General features: G+C 48.2%; 1 protein-coding gene across 2 annotated transcripts in view; it reads right to left on the reverse strand.

Moving 5' to 3' along the window:
* Positions 1-22,006, reverse strand: part of LOC146856131 (hyaluronidase-like) — a 30,048-nt gene that overhangs the window by 2,460 nt on the left and 5,582 nt on the right. Inside the window, exons 2-4 of one of the 2 annotated variants that reach the window (XM_085654165.1) lie at positions 6,810-7,794; positions 4,531-4,620; positions 3,037-3,400 (exon numbers count right to left, since the gene is read on the reverse strand). In XM_085654165.1, coding sequence (XP_085510291.1) covers positions 3,037-3,400; positions 4,531-4,620; positions 6,810-7,739 — 1,384 coding nt within the window. In that variant the 5' untranslated portion in view covers positions 7,740-7,794. The remainder of the gene's footprint in view (positions 1-3,036; positions 3,401-4,530; positions 4,621-6,809; positions 7,795-22,006) is intronic. The other variant, XM_085654166.1, reaches the window with a different exon arrangement.

The following is a 22,006-nucleotide window of genomic DNA, read 5'->3' on the forward strand; positions in this document are numbered from 1 at the left end:
GCATAGATAAGGCACAGACTCAAGACTGAGAGGACAAGCAGGTGGAGTGACACAGATGAGGCTGGAGGTAGATGCAATTGGCAAATTCTGCCAGGGACACAGACAGTGGGCAGGAGGCATAAGGAAGTGAGGCAAAGGAGAAGGGACACAAACACAAGGCACGTGAATGATGTAGATTGGGGGCAGGAGTAGAAATACAGGCTTGGGAATGCTGCAGAGTGAGAAGGACATTAGTGGAAGGGAAGACAGACTGGGGCATGCTACAGAGTGAGGCAGGAAACAGAGGGATGAAAGACAGACTGCAGATGAATAGGGAAAGGGAAGGAGGACTGAAGAGGTTGTGGTAATAGGGCAGGTGTAGCAAGGAAAAGATAATGGCAGAAGTATGGCATCCCTTTCACAGTCTGCGATGTCCCAGTGGGGGAAGGCAGCTGCAGATACTGTGACATCACGTTAGGGAACATTAAGTGTGAATATTCACTTGTGCGAGATCACTGCAACCAATAACATACAAAACAGAGGTTTACGGCAAACATTTGCATGTTCTTCATGGCATCGGTATGCAATTGCTCTGACACCTTCTTTCATTTTTTTGTTTATGATGTGCAGCAATTGATTCGGTCTTATATATAGTTCATAAGAAGGGATACTCTTCCAAAAAATGATAGATAGCCCATCCGCCATATTACTAGTGACATAGGCTATAATGCACTTGCAATACGGTAAACGAGACACAATGTCCCACACTCTGAACTCTAAATCAGGCCCAAAGTTCCTATTCCACAGCTACATATTTGATTATTTGGCTTCCCATTTCTACCAACATGTTCAAAGAAGCTATCATATTTAACTGCATCCTTCCTGAAAGTTACATTGGGCCACATCACTTAAATTATCACTAGGGATAGGTGAAATATTCTGTTCCGCCGGCGGAATTGGCAGGGTTTTAGTGATTCCGCGATACTCTTGTAAAATGGAATTCTGGACAAATTCCAGAACAGTAAGTTGGCAAGCGGGATTTGGGGTCCCCTATCTTAATTTGTGGTCACTAGGAGGACATCCATTGATAGTTTTCGAACACAAGTGGGCGTGACCATTCGCGGTCAGAAGGCTGCCACTCAAACAGAAAATCTACTTGAGCGGCAGCAAACTCAACTCGAGTAGCGGCGCCTCTGGCCTACCCTTAGTGCTGTTTGGAATGTTTTTTTTTATTGTGGAATGCATTCCAGGGGCTTAATCACAGCGCAAGCAGTGCGATGTGCCTATTTCCACCCATTGGCGGAACTCCGTGGAATCTCATGGAGTTTTTATGTAACTCCGCGGAATTCACCAGTGTCTAATACTGCGAGACCCACCCACCCCTAATTCAGAGCTCACTATAAGGCGGGGGAGAATTAGGTCACAAAACCTTTGATTAGGTATATTTCATTGTCAGTGGTAAGTTAAGGCAGTGCGTGCTCCAAACACCTTTTACCACTGTATTTTGATAACAGGAGTCTGGGGGTGATATTATCACAAGAAGGTCTGTGCACATTTGCTGTTGCAGTGGTTATGTGTTCTGTTAATTTTGCTGCTACGCTTTAAGCTGCGTTACTTCAGTGTGATTTTTGTTAAAAGGTACAGTGGTTGTGTTACATTTTGTTTTGACTGTTTCATTGTGATGTGCACTAACTGTGTTATCCTTTGTGTATGTTATTGTTATTACATTATGCACAGTTGTTTACTTCAGATGAGTCAACAAATTCTGCAATATTTCCAGCTAAAAGCAGAGTTCGGTTTGAACATCTGTGTGAAAAGCAGCATTTCATTACTGTCTAAAGTGGTCAAATAACAATGCTCGAGGTATTCAGGTACTGAAGACACCAGTCACACTAAACCTGTGGAAATGATTTAACTCCCCCTAGACCTCACTTTATGGTATATGGCCCTATGGTCTCAGTCGTTGTTTTGGGCTAACTAGTGTCTTGAGAGTTGAAGAGGTGAAGCATCACTATTTTTCAACATTAGACGGTTGTGTGCTATTATCTGTCACTGGATCTTTAAAGAAATTGCTGGTTTTTAGCTGGAAATGTAGCAGCATTTGTTAACATCTCTGAAGTACTTAAGGAGCACTACAGAACACAACTCTACAAAATAAAGCAACATAATGCAGCAAAAAACAAACAGGGCACAACGGAAAATGACTGTTAAAACAAAACACAACACTACAGCACAACATAGCAACACAATGCAATAACGTAACACACAAAACCACCACAACAAAATGTAATATAGCAAACAAGCACAAATATTTTTTTCACACATTACTAACTCTGCAAATCTGCATTCATAGAACAGCAATAAAATGCTGTTTGCACCAAGGATTGCCTTACTTGCACTAACGAATGCCAAGCTAAAATGTCCTGTGAGGTGTACCTTTGTTATTTGGTTACTGTTTTTAGGTCGAGCCTTGGCAGCGCATGTGCTGTTCTGCAAGGCATGCTGTATTCGATTATGGACTTGAAGTTCCGCCCACTCTCCATCCATATTTTTCATTGGTTTGTGTCATTGTCCTTCATAAATGCTGGCTTCTGATTCGTTAATAGGCTTGTTAGTTCCTCCCTAGTACCGCCTTTTCTTAATTTGTAACTTTCCATGAGGACTGGCCTTTTTAATTCTGTTGTTACATGGTATGTCTTATTTAGTCTGTAAACACTATTTTCTTTAATGAGTTTCTCCTACTGCAGGCATGAGATGCTTTCCTGCAACATTCAGCACGCCATGCGTGCTTCCACTTTCCAAGCAGCCCGGGACAATGGCAGCCGCTTCTTTGAAATTAAATAGGTCTTGCATTTACAAGAGTTCGAGCTATTGGCATTGTAAATGACAATGCCTTTTATTTTTGTGTTAATTATCAAAATAGATAAATAAAAGGCATTGTCATTTACAATGTCAATAGCTTAAACCCTCGCAAATGTGAGACCTATGGAATTGTAAATGCTTGTTCTAAATGCGCGCTGACAGCACTTTACATTCAAAGAAGATTCATCCCATTACCTGGGCTTGCTGTAATACAGATGTCATCCGATATACAGATGTTTATGTTTGGGAGTCTGTGAATACGGCCTTTGTGGTGACAATTATATCCTGCATAGCAGCTGCAGTAGAATTTCTTAACCATTTGCTGAAAATCCCCCACAGTTGGATGTCCAATGACGGAATACTTCCCATGCATTCCTGTTCTGATGAAGATGTTGTTTGGGTTCAGGTGCAGATAGTCATTGGCATTCCAGTGCTTCCGCGTGCAGGCCCCCTTGCCTTGGCACAGGACCTGACTGCACAGCTTTGCTGCCAAGGTCACATTGATGATGTACGGATTTAATACATGTTGTAGGTATCTGTCAAGCGTTCTGCATGTTCTCTGTGAAAGCAAAAAAATAGTTATAAGTCATTTGGATGATACATCAGAAATGGGCATTTTGAATGAAATTATACCTTTGTGTATTAGGTACACCTTGTGTGGCAACGTCATTCATAAAGTGCCTTACTCTATACTATACTGTGATTTCTAAATGTACTTTTGGAATCTTGCCTCTTCTGTTCTCTTACCTGGGTGCCCTGCCTTTAGACTTCCTCTCCCCCTCCTTGCTGAACATTAATTTGCTATTCAGATAAATCCTGTAGGGGCTAGCCTAGGAGAAGAATCTACTTTACATTCAATATGGAGTTTCCCATGGTAGCTGAGCACGACTGAGAGGGAAACGTCCATTGGAATGAAGCTGGAATCCCGCTGTGCCTTCACAGCGCAGGCAATAGAACAAAGTCGTTATAATGCCCTATACATTGAGCCGTTTATACGTGCATTACACTCTAATATAGCTATAACACCACTGAGTTCAGGATCGTGTCAGCTGAAAGTTACTGCCTATGCTTCAATAACAATAGTCACTGTACAAATCGCATATGCCGCTCGCAAGGTACCCTCAGGATCTCTCAAGCACGATCAGATTCTAACAGCATCGAATGCCATCCTCATGAGATAACAGCATGCCCAAAGATATTAACCACTTGTTTGTGGATAATGGATACAGCTAAGGGGGTAAAGCCCTCAATCTGGCCTTTCAGTGTAAACAGTAGTCTAATGTTTTCAGAGAATACAAATATATATGCCTATACATTGCTCTTCCTGACCTTTGAATACACCAGGCAGTTAATTATTCTTGCTGTTGATTTGTTTTGCTACCCCAGTGGGATTAAGGGGTTTCTAGGAAACATTGGGTACTATATTTAATTCTTAGCTGTAGCAAGAATTACATGGTTGTGAGATATCTAAGCTGTGCAGTGGGAGCAATCTGGGAATGACCTAATGGTGGTGTTGCTTGTGATAGTGTCCCGTCATTACGAATACCCAGCCTCCACTCCTGAGCACATATTACTTAATACATATTCCCTATCCAATTATAAAATGGCAATTTCATCTAAATAGTTTTAGCTGTAAGGTATTACAAAAAAATAAAAACAAAAAAAACTGAAGCAAGTGATTTGACGTACCACACTCTTTGCAAAACCAAGATCGCCCCACATCACAACACCCGAGACGCCCAAAGCCACACTTTCTCCAATAGTGTGTACGAGGTCACCCTGGAAATACAGTGGTTCAATAAACATGTGGAATACCAGTGGTCAAATAAACATGCTACACATTAGTAACATGACAGCATGAAAATGCACTATATGACATACATCAGAAGGCATTAGTAGCATTACAGCATGAACATGTATTATATGGTATAGACCAGAAGGCATATTTACCAAGCATTTAGATCTGCTAGGGTAACCTATCCCCAGACTGCATAGTAATTACATCGGCTGCAAATAGGCATTTATTCTCTGTCTGGGCTAGGATAAGCACAATGCAGAGCTAATTTGTTGTAGTATGATATCTATATTATAGGTCTAGTCTGCTCGTACTGAACTGTATGGAGCATATGGTAAAGTCCAGATTCACCTCTAGTCTGTTCTAGTGTGTGACATACAGCCTGTATATTATAAGAGAGCTGCAACCTCCAACCTCCTATAGCATGATATGCCCAACTAGTTTAGAGAGTTCTGCCTAACCTCTAGCCTGTTGCATTAATTTCTGTATGGCTTCTCTGTCAGATTTTCTTCTGCTGGTCTAATATAAAATAAAATGCAGTTCTCCAGATGAAGGCAATTAACATGAATGGGGTTGAAACATTGGCATGTTGACCGTAACCGACCAATGTGATATGACGTACATAATCTTTGAATATGTTCTGTCCTTCAGCCACTATTTGTATTTTTGTGGAGCTCTTTATTCTTATAGATGTGCACAGTATGTAGATTATCTTGTGCACCTTTATACTGAAACCAATTTCATTACAACGTATCCTTATAAATAATAAATGCTTCATATATTCAGTTGTACAATACCTACTTTTTTTAATAACATTCTATAAATGTTGTCATTAGGGAGACTGTTTTTCCCAGATGGTACTTAGTGGATAGCACACTGTTTATCTAAAACTGACCTATATTGAATTTTGCAATGAAACATCAAAGAGAATCTTTGATTTTTTCATTGTGGATGGGTGAAGGAGCTGCATGGAGGTGGTGGGAAAAGGAGACACATGGTCAGTGTTTGAAACTTCGGGGATTGGGGAACACAGCATTCAAAGACTGACTTATATCTTCATGGGTAAACAAATCCCCCAGAGGAACCCTCTGCAGTGAAGACCAAAAACGCAAAAAACCCTACTATACTGTCAATGGTTAAGTAGAAATTGAATGACCGATTCTCCCCAGCTACCTTGCACCACCACACAGAAAGCTCTCAACCAGGAGATGACATTGACCATTCTTACTCGGGTTTCATCAAGGATTGCAACACCCATGCTCCCTCACTCCACTAAGCAGTATCACCTATTTAGAAAACCCCAACCTGCAAATGAGACTACTTGTCTTGGTGTGCCTAGAAATGTCAGTGTTCTGGTCAACAGAGCAGTGTGACAGCTGTAGGTACACCAAGAAAAGTATTAACTGGCTTATTATGAGATTTTTCCAGTTACATATGGGACAAGAGGCGTGTTTTTTTCTCCATAAGGGGTTTCCTTCTATTGAAATATTCTAGCTTTCTAACATAAGAGGGTTCTGTAGTTAAAACTAAAGGCTTTTGGAGTGAAAGGATTGTCTTGTGAGTGGTTGATTATATTAAAAGACTGTTCTTTAGCACTGTATATGTATGGATCCAACAGAGGCACCGATTTGAGATTAGACTTTTGTAAATCAGGAACTCTAACTATTGGCAGCGAGACCAAGTAGGGCGGCATGAGGATGTTTTGTCTGAAATTCAAAATCATACTGACTCCTAATTTTCATCTAGATGGCAGTTTACTTCTTGAGGTACCTTGCAATGGTGGAGGGGTTGGTAAGCCATGGCTTGTAGAGTGTGACTGCTTGTTATTTGAGAACTGTATGATAAATGTTGCACAACCCATTTGTGACCCATCGTATTCACAAAAGATCTGTGCACTGATGCTCATGTACAAATACCTGAGTGAGGGTAGCAGCACAAATCTGAATCAATAATGAACACACATTCCGTTTCTAGAAGAAAAGTCCAATGTGTTCTTTGGCCAAAGGAGGTCAATCATAAAGAAAATACTATTGACTACTGAACCTATTTCAGGCAGTACTGGCAATCAAGGCACAATAATCTGTATCCTATAGAAAGACAGTAATTTATCCTATATACAATATCTGTATGTTGATCATATCTATATAATGACTATCATGGCAGTATGACTTACCAGAGTGAGATAGGTCAGTGGGTCGTCTGTAAACACAAGGCGCGAGTAGACATATATTGGCAGCGGAGCACCGTCACTGTGGACAGTGGAAACCCGTTTTGCTTCCTGAATTCGGTGCCTTGTATAAAGCGCTGCATTCGGTGAAGATTTCAACACTGTTTCCAGGTAAATACTGGGATAAAGCGCTGTGCTCTCCCGCCAGAGCCACCCGAGTCCATCATTTCTTTTCTTTTCTATATCTAGGCAATGTCCGGTATAATCCTTCGGTTTCTGTTTATAATCATAATTATAACATTCGGGGAAGAGGAAAAATCCCCATTGCTTGTCTGGCCTCAGATGTTTTGCCAATGAGAGTGTTTCTCTCATTATAAACTCAGATGCTGCCTCAAATTCAGTTCTGGCGATGGAGTGTGCTTCCTGTGGGGAGAGGGTGCGATTCTTTGACTGAACAAACTGCACAGACTGCTTTTTGTATACAGTTTTCGATGCCCAGTTTCGGACCCAAGATGGCCTCCATTCTTCCCAGTCAATCACTGCCAGCCCAGCTTGTTTTTTGACTGGTATGTAAAAGCTAATGTCTTCTGCAGCCTTCCTCAAATGATGAGTGAACGGAATGAACTGAGGTATCCCGCCATTAACAGCCTCACCTGTGACCTCATCAATGTAGGGGTAGTAGCCAAGTCTGTCGCTGTAGAACAAAGAGATCGCCTGATTGGTGGCAGTCTTTTTTGGACTTCCTACCAGCTGGAAAAGCCTGAGATTCAGATGAGTCTTGCGACGCGTTTCACATTGTTCAGTTGGAGCGTTCCAAACCATAATGTATGGGGACTTCTCGATGAGAGGGGGTGCCCTCAAAGTCGACGAAGGACAAAATGACAATAGAACAGTAACAACTCGATATAACCAGCACCATCCTCTCATGGGAAGCATTGTGTAACACTGAGAAGATATCCAAAATGTCTACTGTGTAAGACCAAGATTTTACCTAGGAAAAACACATATAGATGTATTATTTGTAGTGTGTAAACACTGTTTTGTTTTTGTATATTAAGCAGTATGATTTAGTTAATATAATTTTTTATGCAATAAGTTGTAATGCCTCCATGTTAATTTTAGTTTTCTACATTGACACATCAAACTATGTTTTTGCAAATTAACACACAAATCACTGCTCCATTTTCCCCCAGGCGCCATTTTGTACATTGCCACAACATTGGTGGATTCCTATACTGTAGGTATTCATGTGGCTTGTAGCACGTTTTAAGTCACTGATTCAACACCTGTTGTCAAAGGGAGGCATCATCCAATGCTGTTTTGTTTTTGATTTCAGTCTATAGTGGCAGAATCCCTACTCTCGCTTGCTTGAAGAACTCCTCAAGACCACAGGCCCATTAGACTTAAGACTAATTTACAAAGGCCCAACTTGAAAGTTGGACATTCATTATTTAGCAATTAAAGATATTGCCAGTGTAGATTCTCAGATTATCTCTCTGTGCAGTTTAGATACGATATTATAGCCCCTTTGCTCAATCTTCGAGTATTTAAAGATCCCTACAAATCGTAATGAAATCCAAAGCGGAACTCGCCTCTTCTGTAGGTACTGCACCATTTCTCTCACCCAAGGATCCAACATAACTGGGACCATCATAAGAGTTTGAATGTTTGATGTCCATCAACAGCTTGAGATATTGAATAGGACAGTGTTCTAGCTCATGCAGTGCTGCGAAGTGGCTTTCTGTGATAGTGCATTAAAATTAAATAAAATCAAGAAAAAAGTTGTTCTCAGTAATATCATTCCTTTGAAGTGTTTATTTATTAGCCTACAAACTCCAAGTGACATGCATAAAAGTGTAATGTAGGTTTTTCTTTGGACAGAATGCCATCACCATGCAGGTGAGCTGATTTATACACCATTGTGTGCATTTGCCTTTCATGTAGTACTGTGGATACATAAACACCAGATGTTTTTTGTTGCCCTGATGTGCAAGGTACTTCTTTCTGTGAGAAAAACACTTCATTTTGGGACAGCCCACAGTAGGAGACACCATAACTAAGAAAGGAAAAGCAGAACTCAGAGTACTCAAGCATACCTGTGTAATGATGAGCACCCATTTGCGATGCCGCCATTTACTCAGCTAGATTCCTGGAAGCTTGAAACATGCCAACATCATGCCCCTGCTAACGAAACAATCTGCTGACCCAGCCACAGTTTCCAACTACACACCAATCCCCTTCCTACCGTACCCAGCAAAGGTTTATAGAAACAAATTAACTGATACCTCACTGAACACCTCAGCAACCACCAGCTCCTTAACCCCATGTAGTGCAGATTCAGAACCAACCACAGTACAGAAACAGAACTCACCGCCGCCACAGACAACATCCGCATGATCCTCGACAGAGGAGACAAAGCAGCCCAAATTATTCTGGACCTCTCTGCAGCATTTTACTGTTTCATACCCCATCCTCATTAGGCGCCTGCACATGACTGGCATCCAAGGAGCCGCTCTCCCCTGGATCTGCTCCTTCTTAATGGATAGAACACAAACTATCACCCTGGCCCCTTACTCATTGGAAACCCGCAGACTCATCTGTGGAGTGCCTCAAGGTTAATTCGTAAGCCCCACCCTCTTCAACGCATACATGATCCTTCTGGCCAGTGTTGTCCGTGCACACATCAACATACTCTTCTACATCGATGACACATAGCTCATACTCTCCTTCTCAGACAAGACCCCTGAGACACACAAGTTCACTGCCCTCATGACTGAAGTTGCTTACTGGATGAAAGCCAACTGGTTCAAGACCAACACTGACCAGACAGAAGTAGTGAACTTAGGAAAGAACCCCTTGCCATGGGACTTCAAGTGGTGGCTGGCCAAAATTGGACCCTCACCCCCACCCAGACCCCATGCCAGGAACCTCAGAATAATGAATCATTGACATCAGACTGGATATGACTGCACAAGTCATCACCGTCACTGTATCTAGCTTCCACATCCTGAAGATCTTCAAATAGCTCCCAAGCAACACTAGAAAAACAGCCACACATGTCAAAGTCACCAGCAAGTTGGCCTACAGGAACGCACTATATGCCTGGATCACCAAGCAACTCACTAGAAGACTATAAACAATCCAGAACTCAGCAGCCAGGCTCATCCCAAGCATACACAGAACCACATAAGGAGGACGGGCTGGTCTAACAAGGAGCCAGAATTTCAAAGAACTCACTAGTTGTCTGGCAAGTGTTGTTGAGTGGGTCTCATGTAGCAAGGTTCATTGAGGATCGATTTGGCTCAAACTGGGCATTGGGAGCCTAGTGGAGTGGAAATTAGCACATCAACAAGAGTATCAAAAGGCTCATAGCTCTGACAGTCTCTCCTCCTCTATGGATTCTGGCAAGAACAATGGCATTGACTGAGACTGGCTGAGAAGAGCAGGCACAGGACAGCAGCCTGCAATTTCCTAAATTCTTAGTAATCGAAGTGTCAGTAGACCCATGAGGATGACTTATCAAGGACTAACATGTCAGACAGCACTACTGAATAGCTGCCAGCTATGGATGGGGTGGTTGAGAAAATGAGACTTGCAAGAGGTCCTCATTTTGTGTGAGTGGTGCGGGGGTGCGCTCTGAGCTCCAGGGGACCCCTTCAGCACTGGCAGGTCCCTGGCTTGAAAGCTCCGGACTGGGTTTGGAAAGTGGGAGACCCCCTGCATAAACTGTGCAGGGGGCCCCCTCAAGTTCCGTTACGCCACTGATATGGACTTGAGGCCTAGATTTATGTTTCTCCTTCATGTGTCTTCAACTAAAGTCTCCTTGTAATTGTACCATGCTCATATTAGTGCTTTATTCATAATAATTCCCATCGAGGCACCCAGTGGGATTCATTGGAGAGCCTTTGATTTATCTCACACGCTCCGACTCCACTTCTGAATGTTTAGGGAAAGAAAAAGGTTGATGAGAAGGTAATCCTTTTTTAGATAAATGTGATTCAATTCTGCATTATAATGCAATATTATTAAATATATTGATAAACTGTCAATTTTATTCTAAAAAGGAATTTCCTAGAAGAAACCATTAATAAATCAAATTGGTTTTAGCCACATGTGCATACAAGGGTACAATAAACATGTATTGGGTTGTTTTCTCACCCTACCTGGAAACTTACCTGTCATTGAGTTTCACAATTAAAAAGGACCATACAGGCATCATTTGTATTCATATTTGAACAATTTAAAACAGAGATGTTTTTGTTTGTTTTTACATTGGTGCATTTCTCTTGGCTCGTTATTTCATCCCCCATAGTACCGAACCCCAAGAGTGACAAACGTTTGCTAGGTAGCTAATGCCATCTCTTTAACATCACAATATCTAAACAAACATGCATGAACATGTGCAGTGTCACAAGTTACTGTCTGGGCTAATTACCATTTAATTCAACTGAACTTGAACAAACAGCTAACTCTGCCATGATAGAAAAGGGATTGAATGTCCTCATTGTGTTCCCATTCTGAACTGCCTCTAAGTCTGGGGGGGCAACAGCACTGGCCGCACCCCTAGTTCCAACACCCCTGACTTGAGGCAATGGCAGAGCCCTACATTAATGTCTCTGAGGGGCTGCTTGAAACTTTTTGTGGTAATGTCCAATTGGCCTAGTGCCAAGACGTGTCTAGACGTCATGGGACTAAAACACACTATAAGCAGGGAAAGACCCTCACAGGCAAATCTCAATCGGCCAATAACTGGGACTTGGCCTGGATGAGTGAGACGTGATATGCTTCTCAGAAACCCTAAATGAATGAATGAATGAAGGGATTTCTAAAGCGTACAGCTGCTGCGAGGAGTTTCAAAAAAGAAAATTATAGGAAGCTATCTAGCGCGTGAAAAGCCAGGTCTTAAGTTGTTTTCTAAATGATTGTTCATTATTTACTTGGCGGAGTTCCACAGCCAGTTTGTTTCAAGCTTGAGGGCCCAGTAAGAAAAAGGATCCGCCTCCAGATCTAGCTCATTTTGCCCTCGGATCTTTGGCCAGATGGCCAAGCGAAGAGCGGAAAGATCTCGAGGGAGAGTAGAGTTAAATTCTGGAAGACCGATAGTTTGGGCCAGAATGGTGCTGCGCCCTGTGCATAAGGGTCAAGGTCTTAAACAAGATCCTATTTCTGATAGGAAGCGGGTGCAAGTTCTTCAGATGAGAGGTGATAGAGGCTCGCTGGGGAAGATGTCAATCCAGGAGGGCAGCAGCATTCTGAGCAGTTTGAAGCCTCTGCAAAATTAGTGTGGGAGTTCTACATTAAGGCACTAGCATAACCACGTCCAAGAAAAGGAGCCTTGCGTGGATCATGGCAGATAAGCTAAACTGCATATGTGATGCAGAAGGAGACACACACTGGAAAATAAGGATTCATATCTGGGTGTCACAAGTATCCCTACTGGGACCATGTCTCTTCAGCATCATCGAGTGCTTCATTGAGGGCAAAAATCATGTGTCATAGATTACAATTCTAAACCTCATTTCATGATGTGAATTAAAATTATGGGTAGATTTACTCAAATCTCATGCGACAATCAAAGTTACTGCATTGCATTGTGCTGCATGGGAGAGAGCAGTACAGTGCTGCATTTATTAAGATATGGTGTTGTCCTGCTCTCTTCCTAGTGTTGGTGCTCAATCAGGCTGCCTATCGCTATGCACAGCACTTTGCACCAAAGGTAGCAAAGATAGCTGCGTGATGTCTAGCATAGGTTTTGTACTGGAAGTGTACCCTTCCAGTACAAAAAACTATACCTAGCCTATCTTTAAAATCTTTCCCAATTTGGATGTGTGCTGTGCAGCGCATATGCAAAATCTGAAAAGTGTGGAGACATAAACAGCAGAGGGAGGCAGCCTACAGTAACCTGCCCTTGCAGCACTTTGTGCCAGTGCAGCAGAGGAAGGCAGGCTACAGTAGCCTGTCCTAACTGTTCACTGATATATTATCAACAACACTATTATCGTGCTACAAAAATATCGCATCAAAAATATCGAACCCAAAAGTATTGTTTTCCTACACTTCTTTTTTTTTTTTTTTTAATATTTTTATTGAATTTCAAAAGTTTTCCCTTACATCCATCAATAATCCATCATAATCACAGCATAATACAGTATATTACTTTTCCTACACTTCTAATGTAAATGACAAAAATATTTTTTAAAATATTGTTTTTATGTATGTATGTATATATATATATATATATTTTTTTTTAAGTAACAGTAATATAATGTGAATTTAATTTATTTAATTAATTTGAATATATATATATCTATTATATTTATTTTTAAAAAGTAAATGCCACATCTGTACTTTTACATTTAATTTAAAAAGTACTACAAATATACAAATTATAGTAAAAACATTAACAATATTTATACAAACAATTTATAACATATACAATTAAAATATATAGTAAAATACATAAAAATAATTAAAAAGCAGTATTATTAACAACCGATATTTTTATCATCAATATTAACAACATAGATTTTTTTGTAAATTATATGAACACTTTCAATATTTTTTTAATTGATATTCCTGTGAACGATATTCTTGCATATGATGTTTCTGTATTACGCTATTTTCAACTTGCTATTTATGTAGCTCGATATTATATTTTCCGTATTTTGTCTGAATACTGCCCCTCCAGCACTGTGTCCCATTGCAGCAGAGGGAGGGAGGCAGCTTACAGTAACCTGTCCCTGCAGCACTCTGCGCCACTGCAGCAGAGGGAGGCAGCCTACAGTAACCTGTCCCTGCAGCAATCTGAGCCAGTGCAGCAGAGGGAGGCAGCCTACAGTAACATGTCCCTGCAGCACTCTGCGCCATTCTAGCAGAGGAAGGCAGCCTACAGTAACCTGTCCCTGCAGCACTCTGCGCCACTGCAACAGAGGGAGGCAGACTTCAGTAACCTGTCCCTGCAGCACTCTATGCCAGTGCAGTGGAGAAGGCGGCCTATAGTAACCTACCGGTGCAGCAGAGGAAGGCAGCCTACAGTAACCTGTCCCTGCAGAACTCTGCTCCAGGGCAGCAGAGGAAGGCAGCTTACAGTAACCTGTCCCTGCAGCACTTCGCGCCACTGCAGCAGAGGGAGGCAGACTTCAGTAACCTGTCCCTGCAGCAATATGCACCAGTGCAGTGGAGAAGGCGGCCTACAGTAACCTGTCCCTGCAGCAGAGGGAGGCAGCCTACAGTAACCAGTCCCTGCAGCACTCTGTGCCACAGCAGCAGAGAGAGGCAGCCTACAGTAACCTGTCCCTGCAGCACTCTGCACCACAGCAGCAGAGGGAGGCAGCCTACAGTAACTTGTCCCTGCAGCAATCTGAGCCAGTGCAGCAGAGGGAGGCAGCCTACAGTAACCTGTCCCTGCAGCACTCTGTGCCACTGCAGCAGAGGGAGGAAGCCTACAGTAACCTGTCCCTGCATCACTCTGCGCCACAGCAGGAGAGAGAGGCAGCCTACAGTAACCTGTCCCTGCAGCACTCTGCGCCATAGCAGGAGAGAGAGGCAGCCTACAGTAAGCTGGTTCCTGCAGCACTCTGTGCCACTGCAGCAGAGGGAGGCAGCCTACAGTAACCTGTCCCTGCAGCACTCTGAGCCGCAGCAGCAGAGGGAGGCAGCCTACAGTAACCTATCCCTGCAGCAGTCTGAGCCAGTGCAGCAGAGGGAGGCAGCCTACACTAACCAGTCCCTGCAGCACTCTGCACCAGTGCAGCAGAGGGAGGCAGCCTACAGTAACCAGTCCCTGCAGCACTCTGCGCCAGTGCAGCAGAGGGAGGCAGCCTACAGTAACCTGTCCTTGCAGCCCTCTGCACCAGTGCAGCAGAGGGAGGCAGCCTACAGTAACCTGTCCCTGCAGCACTCTGCGCCACTGCAGCAGAGGGAGGCAGCCTACAGTAACCTGTCCCTGCAGCAATCTGAGCCAGTGCAGCAGAGGGAGGCAGCCTACAGTAACATGTCCCTGCAGCACTCTGCGCCATTGCAGCAGAGGAAGGCAGCCTACAGTAACCTGTCCCTGCAGCACTCTGCGCCACTGTAGCAGAGGGAGGCAGACTTCAGTAACCTGTCCCTGCAGCACTCTATGCCAGTGCAGTGGAGAAGGCGGCCTACAGTAAGCTACCAGTGCAGCAGAGGAAGGCAGCCTACAGTAACATGTCCCTGCAGCACTCTGCGCCATAGCAGGAGAGAGAGGCAGCCTACAGTAAGCTGGTTCCTGCAGCACTCTGTGCCACTGCAGCAGAGGGAGGCAGCCTACAGTAACCTGTCCCTGCAGCACTCTGCGCCACAGCAGCAGAGGGAGGCAGCCTACAGTAACCAGTCCCTGCAGCACTCTGAGCCGCAGCAGGAGAGAAAGGCAGCCTTCAGTAACCTGTCCCTGCAGCACTCTGCGCCATAGCAGGAGAGAGAGGCAGCCTACAGTAAGCTGGTTCCTGCAGCACTCTGTGCCACTGCAGCAGAGGGAGGCAGCCTACAGTAACCTGTCCCTGCAGCACTCTGCGCCACAGCAGCAGAGGGAGGCAGCCTACAGTAACCAGTCCCTGCAGCACTCTGAGCCGCAGCAGCAGAGGGAGGCAGCCTACAGTAACCTATCCCTGCAGCAGTCTGAGCCAGTGCAGCAGAGGGAGGCAGCCTACACTAACCAGTCCCTGCAGCACTCTGCACCAGTGCAGCAGAGGGAGGCAGCCTACAGTAACCAGTCCCTGCAGCACTCTGCGCCAGTGCAGCAGAGGGAGGCAGCCTACAGTAACCTGTCCCTGCAGCACTCTGCGCCACTGCAGCAGAGGGAGGCAGCCTACAGTAACCTGTCCCTGCAGCAATCTGAGCCAGTGCAGCAGAGGGAGGCAGCCTACAGTAACATGTCCCTGCAGCACTCTGCGCAATTGCAGCAGAGGAAGGCAGCCTACAGTAACCTGTCCCTGCAGCACTCTGCGCCACTGTAGCAGAGGGAGGCAGACTTCAGTAACCTGTCCCTGCAGCACTCTATGCCAGTGCAGTGGAGAAGGCGGCCTACAGTAAGCTACCAGTGCAGCAGAGGAAGGCAGCCTACAGTAACCTGTCCCTGCAGAACTCTGCTCCAGTGCAGCAGAGGAAGGCAGCTTACAGTAACCTGTCCCTGCAGCACTCTGTGCCACTGCAGCAGAGAGAGGCAGACTTCAGTAACCTGTCCCTGCAGCAATATGCACCAGTGCAGGGGAGAAGGCGGCCTACAGTAACCTGTCCCTGCAGCAGAGGGAGGCAGCCTACAGTAACCAGTCCCTGCAGCACTCTGTGCCACAGCAGCAGAGAGAGGCAGCCTACAGTAACCTGTCCCTGCAGCACTCTGCACCACAGCAGCAGAGGGAGGCAGCCTACAGTAACTTGTCCCTGCAGCAATCTGAGCCAGTGCAGCAGAGGGAGACAGCCTACAGTAACCTGTCCCTGCAGCACTCTGTGCCACTGCAGCAGAGGGAGGAAGCCTACAGTAACCTGTCCCTGCAGCACTCTGCGCCACAGCAGGAGAGAGAGGCAGCCTACACTAACCTGTCCCTGCAGCAATCTGAGCCAGTGCAGCAGAGGGAGGCAGCCTACAGTAACATGTCCCTGCAGCACTCTGCGCCATTGCAGCAGAGGAAGGCAGCCTACAGTAACCTGTCCCTGCAGCACTCTGCGCCACTGTAGCAGAGGGAGGCAGACTTCAGTAACCCGTCCCTGCAGCACTCTATGCCAGTGCAGTGGAGAAGGCGGCCTATAGTAAGCTACCAGTGCAGCAGAAGAAGGCAGCCTACAGTAACCTGTCCCTGCAGAACTCTGCTCCAGTGCAGCAGAGGAAGGCATCTTACAGTAACCTGTCCCTGCAGCATTCTGCGCCACTGCAGCAGAGGGAGGCAGACTTCAGTAACCTGTCCCTGCAGCAATATGCACCAGTGCAGTGGAGAAGGCGGCCTACAGTAACCTGTCCCTGCAGCAGAGGGAGGCAGCCTACGGTAACCAGTCCCTGCAGCACTCTGTGCCACAGCAGCAGAGAGAGGCAGCCTACAGTAACCTGTCCCTGCAGCACTCTGCACCACAGCAGCAGAGGGAGGCAGCCTACAGTAACTTGTCCCTTCAGCAATCTGAGCCAGTGCAGCAGAGGGAGGCAGCCTACAGTAACCTGTCCCTGCAGCACTCTGTGCCACTGCAGCAGAGGGAGGAAGCCTACAGTAACCTGTCCCTGCAGCACTCTGCGCCACAGCAGGAGAGAGAGGCAGCCTACAGCAACCTGTCCCTGCAGCACTCTGCGCCATAGCAGGAGAGAGAGGCAGCCTACAGTAACCAGTCCCTGCAGCACTCTGAGCCGCAGCAGCAGAGGGAGGCAGCCTACAGTAACCTGTCCCTGCAGCAGTCTGAGCCAGTGCAGCAGAGTGAGGCAGCCTACAGTAAGCTGTTCCTGCAGCACTCTGTGCCACTGCAGCAGAGGGAGGAAGCCTACAGTAACCTGTCCCTGCAGCACTCTGCGCCATAGCAGGAGAGAGAGGCAGCCTACAGTAAGCTGGTTCCTGCAGCACTCTGTGCCACTGCAGCAGAGGGAGGCAGCCTACAGTAACCTGTCCCTGCAGCACTCTGCGCCACAGCAGCAGAGGGAGGCAGCCTACAGTAACCAGTCCCTGCAGCACTCTGAGCCGCAGCAGCAGAGGGAGACAGCCTACAGTAACCTATCCCTGCAGCAGTCTGAGCCAGTGCAGCAGAGGGAGGCAGCCTACACTAACCAGTCCCTGCAGCACTCTGCACCAGTGCAGCAGAGGGAGGCAGCCTACAGTAACAAGTCCCTGCAGCAATCTGAGCCAGTGCAGCAGAGGGAGGCAGACTACAGTAACCTGTCCCTGCAGCACTCTGTGCCACTGCAGCAGAGGGAGGAAGCCTACAGTAACCTGTCCCTGCAGCTCTCTGCGCCATAGCAGGAGAGAGAGGCAGCCTACAGTAAGCTGGTTCCTGCAGCACTCTGTGCCACTGCAGCAGAGGGAGGCAGCCTACAGTGACCTGTCCTTGCAGCACTCTGCGCCACAGCAGCAGAGGGAGGCAGCCTACAGTAACCTGTCCCTGCAGCACTCTGAGCCGCAGCAGCAGAGGGAGGCAGCCTACAGTAACCTGTCCCTGCAGCAGTCTGAGCCAGTGCAGCAGAGGGAGGCAGCCTACAGTAACCAGTCCCTGCAGCACTCTGCGCCAGTGCAGCAGAGGGAGGCAGCCTACAGTAACCTGTCCTTGCAGCCCTCTGCACCAGTGCAGCAGAGGGAGGCAGCCTACAGTAACCTGTCCCTGCAGCACTCTGCGCCACTGCAGCAGAGGGAGGCAGCCTACAGTAACCTGTCCCTGCAGCAATCTGAGCAGCAGAGGGAGGCAGCCTACAGTAACATGTCCCTGCAGCACTCTGCGCCATTGCAGCAGAGGAAGGCAGCCTACAGTAACCTGTCCCTGCAGCACTCTGCGCCACTGTAGCAGAGGGAGGCAGACTTCAGTAACCTGTCCCTGCAGCACTCTATGCCAGTGCAGTGGAGAAGGCGGCCTACAGTAACCTGTCCCTGCAGAACTCTGCTCCAGTGCAGCAGAGGAAGGCAGCCTACAGTAACCTGTCCCTGCAGAACTCTGCTCCAGTGCAGCAGAGGAAGGCAGCTTACAGTAACCTGTCCCTGCAGCACTCTGCGCCACTGTAGCAGAGGGAGGCAGACTTCAGTAACCTGTCCCTGCAGCAATATGCACCAGTGCAGTGGAGAAGGCGGCCTACAGTAACCTGTCCCTGCAGCAGAGGGAGGCAGCCTACAGTAACCAGTCCCTGCAGCACTCTGTGCCACAGCAGCAGAGAGAGGCAGCCTACAGTAACCTGTCCCTGCAGCACTCTGCACCACAGCAGCAGAGGGAGGCAGCCTACAGTAACTTGTCCCTGCAGCAATCTGAGCCAGTGCAGCAGAGGGAGGCAGCCTACAGTAACCTGTCCCTGCAGCAATCTGAGCCAGTGCAGCAGAGGGAGGCAGCCTACAGTAACATGTCCCTGCAGCACTCTGCACCATTGCAGCAGAGGAAGGCAGCCTACAGTAACCTGTCCCTGCAGCACTCTGCGCCACTGTAGCAGAGGGAGGCAGACTTCAGTAACCTGTCCCTGCAGCACTCTATGCCAGTGCAGTGGAGAAGGCGGCCTATAGTAAGCTACCAGTGCAGCAGAGGAAGGCAGCCTACAGTAACCTGTCCCTGCAGAACTCTGCTCCAGTGCAGCAGAGGAAGGCATCTTACAGTAACCTGTCCCTGCAGCGCTCTGCGCCACTGCAGCAGAGGGAGGCAGACTTCAGTAACCTGTCCCTGCAGCAATATGCACCAGTGCAGTGGAGAAGGCGGCCTACAGTAACCTGTCCCTGCAGCAGAGGGAGGCAGCCTACGGTAACCAGTCCCTGCAGCAATCTGTGCCACAGCAGCAGAGAGAGGCAGCCTACAGTAACCTGTCCCTGCAGCACTCTGCACCACAGCAGCAGAGGGAGGCAGCCTACAGTAACTTGTCCCTGCAGCAATCTGAGCCAGTGCAGCAGAGGGAGGCAGCCTACAGTAACCTGTCCCTGCAGCACTCTGTGCCACTGCAGCAGAGGGAGGAAGCCTACAGTAACCTGTCCCTGCAGCACTCTGCGCCACAGCAGGAGAGAGAGGCAGCCTACAGTAACCTGTCCCTGCAGCACTCTGCGCCATAGCAGGAGAGAGAGGCAGCCTACAGTAACCAGTCCCTGCAGCACTCTGAGCCGCAGCAGCAGAGGGAGGCAGCCTACAGTAACCTGTCCCTGCAGCAGTCTGAGCCAGTGCAGCAGAGGGAGGCAGCCTACAGTAAGCTGTTCCTGCAGCACTCTGTGCCACTGCAGCAGAGGGAGGAAGCCTACAGTAACCTGTCCCTGCAGCACTCTGCGCCATAGCAGGAGAGAGAGGCAGCCTACAGTGAGCTGGTTCCTGCAGCACTCTGTGCCACTGCAGCAGAGGGAGACAGCCTACAGTAACCTGTCCCTGCAGCACTCTGCGCCACAGCAGCAGAGGGAGGCAGCCTACAGTAACCAGTCCCTGCAGCACTCTGAGCCGCAGCAGCAGAGGGAGGCAGCCTACAGTAACCTATCCCTGCAGCAGTCTGAGCCAGTGCAGCAGAGGGAGGCAGCCTACACTAACCAGTCCCTGCAGCACTCTGCACCAGTGCAGCAGAGGGAGGCAGCCTACAGTAACCAGTCCCTGCAGCAATCTGAGCCAGTGCAGCAGAGGGAGGCAGACTACAGTAACCTGTCCCTGCAGCACTCTGTGCCACTGCAGCAGAGGGAGGAAGCCTACAGTAACCTGTCCCTGCAGCACTCTGCGCCATAGCAGGAGAATGAGGCAGCCTACAGTAAGCTGGTTCCTGCAGCACTCAGTGCCACTGCAGCAGAGGGAGGCAGCCTACAGTAACCTGTCCTTGCAGCACTCTGCGCCACAGCAGCAGAGGGAGGCAGCCTACAGTAACCAGTCCCTGCAGCACTCTGAGCCGCAGCAGCAGAGGGAGGCAGCCTACAGTAACCTGTCCCTGCAGCAGTCTGAGCCAGTGCAGCAGAGGGAGGCAGCCTACAGTAAGCTGTTCCTGCAGCACTCTGTGCCACTGCAGCAGAGGGAGGAAGCCTACAGTAACCTGTCCCTGCTGCACTCTGTGCCATAGCAGGAGAGAGAGGCAGCCTACAGTAAGCTGGTTCCTGCAGCACTCTGTGCCACTGCAGCAGAGGGAGGCAGCCTACAGTAACCTGTCCCTGCAGCACTCTGTGCCACTGCAGCAGAGGGAGGCAGCCTACAGTAACCAGTCCCTGCAGCACTCTGAGCCGCAGCAGCAGAGGGAGGCAGCCTACAGTAACCTATCCCTGCAGCACTCTGCACCAGTGCAGCAGAGGGAGGCAGCCTACAGTAACCAGTCCCTGCAGCACTCTGCGCCAGTGCAGCAGAGGGAGGCAGCCTACAGTAACCTGTCCTTGCAGCCCTCTGCACCAGTGCAGCAGAGGGAGGCAGCCTACAATAACCTGTCCCTGCAGCACTCTGCGCCACTGAAGCAGAGGGAGGCAGCCTACAGTAACCTGTCCCTGCAGCAATCTGAGCCAGTGCAGCAGAGGGAGGCAGCCTACAGTAACAAGTCCCTGCAGCACTCTGCGCCATTGCAGCAGAGGAAGGAAGCCTACAGTAACCTGTCCCTGCAGCACTCTGCGCCACTGCAGCAGAGGGAGGCAGACTTCAGTAACCTGTCCCTGCAGCAATATGCACCAGTGCAGTGGAGAAGGCGGCCTACAGCAACCTGTCCCTGCAGCAGAGGGAGGCAGCCTACAGTAACCTGTCCCTGCAGCACTCTGCGCCACAGCAGCAGAGGGAGGCAGCCTACAGTAACCAGTCCCTGCAGCACTCTGAGCCGCAGCAGCAGAGGGAGGCAGCCTACAGTAACCTGTCCCTGCAGCAGTCTGAGCCAGTGCAGCAGAGGGAGGCAGCCTACACTAACCAGTCCCTGCAGCACTCTGCACCAGTGCAGCAGAGGGAGGCAGCCTACAGTAACCAGTCCCTGAAGCACACTGCGCCAGTGCAGCAGAGGGAGGCAGCCTACAGTAACCTGTCCTTGCAGCCCTCTGCACCAGTGCAGCAGAGGGAGGCAGCCTACAGTAACCTGTCCCTGCAGCACTGCGCCACAGCAGCAGAGGGAGGCAGCCTACAGTAACCAGTCCCTGCAGCACTCTGAGCCGCAGCAGCAGAAGGAGGCAGCCTACAGTAACCTGTCCCTGCAGCAGTCTGAGCCAGTGCAGCAGAGTGAGGCAGCCTACAGTAAGCTGTTCCTGCAGCACTCTGTGCCACTGCAGCAGAGGGAGGAAGCCTACAGTAACCTGTCCCTGCAGCACTCTGCGCCATAGCAGGAGAGAGAGGCAGCCTACAGTAAGCTGGTTCCTGCAGCACTCTGTGCCACTGCAGCAGAGGGAGGCAGCCTACAGTAACCTGTCCCTGCAGCACTCTGCGCCACAGCAGCAGAGGGAGGCAGCCTACAGTAACCAGTCCCTGCAGCACTCTGAGCCGCAGCAGCAGAGGGAGACAGCCTACAGTAACCTATCCCTGCAGCAGTCTGAGCCAGTGCAGCAGAGGGAGGCAGCCTACACTAACCAGTCCCTGCAGCACTCTGCACCAGTGCAGCAGAGGGA

Source organism: Triturus cristatus, chromosome 4_1 (assembly GCF_964204655.1).
Source record: "Triturus cristatus chromosome 4_1, aTriCri1.1, whole genome shotgun sequence".
Classification (NCBI taxonomy): Eukaryota; Metazoa; Chordata; class Amphibia; order Caudata; family Salamandridae; genus Triturus; species Triturus cristatus.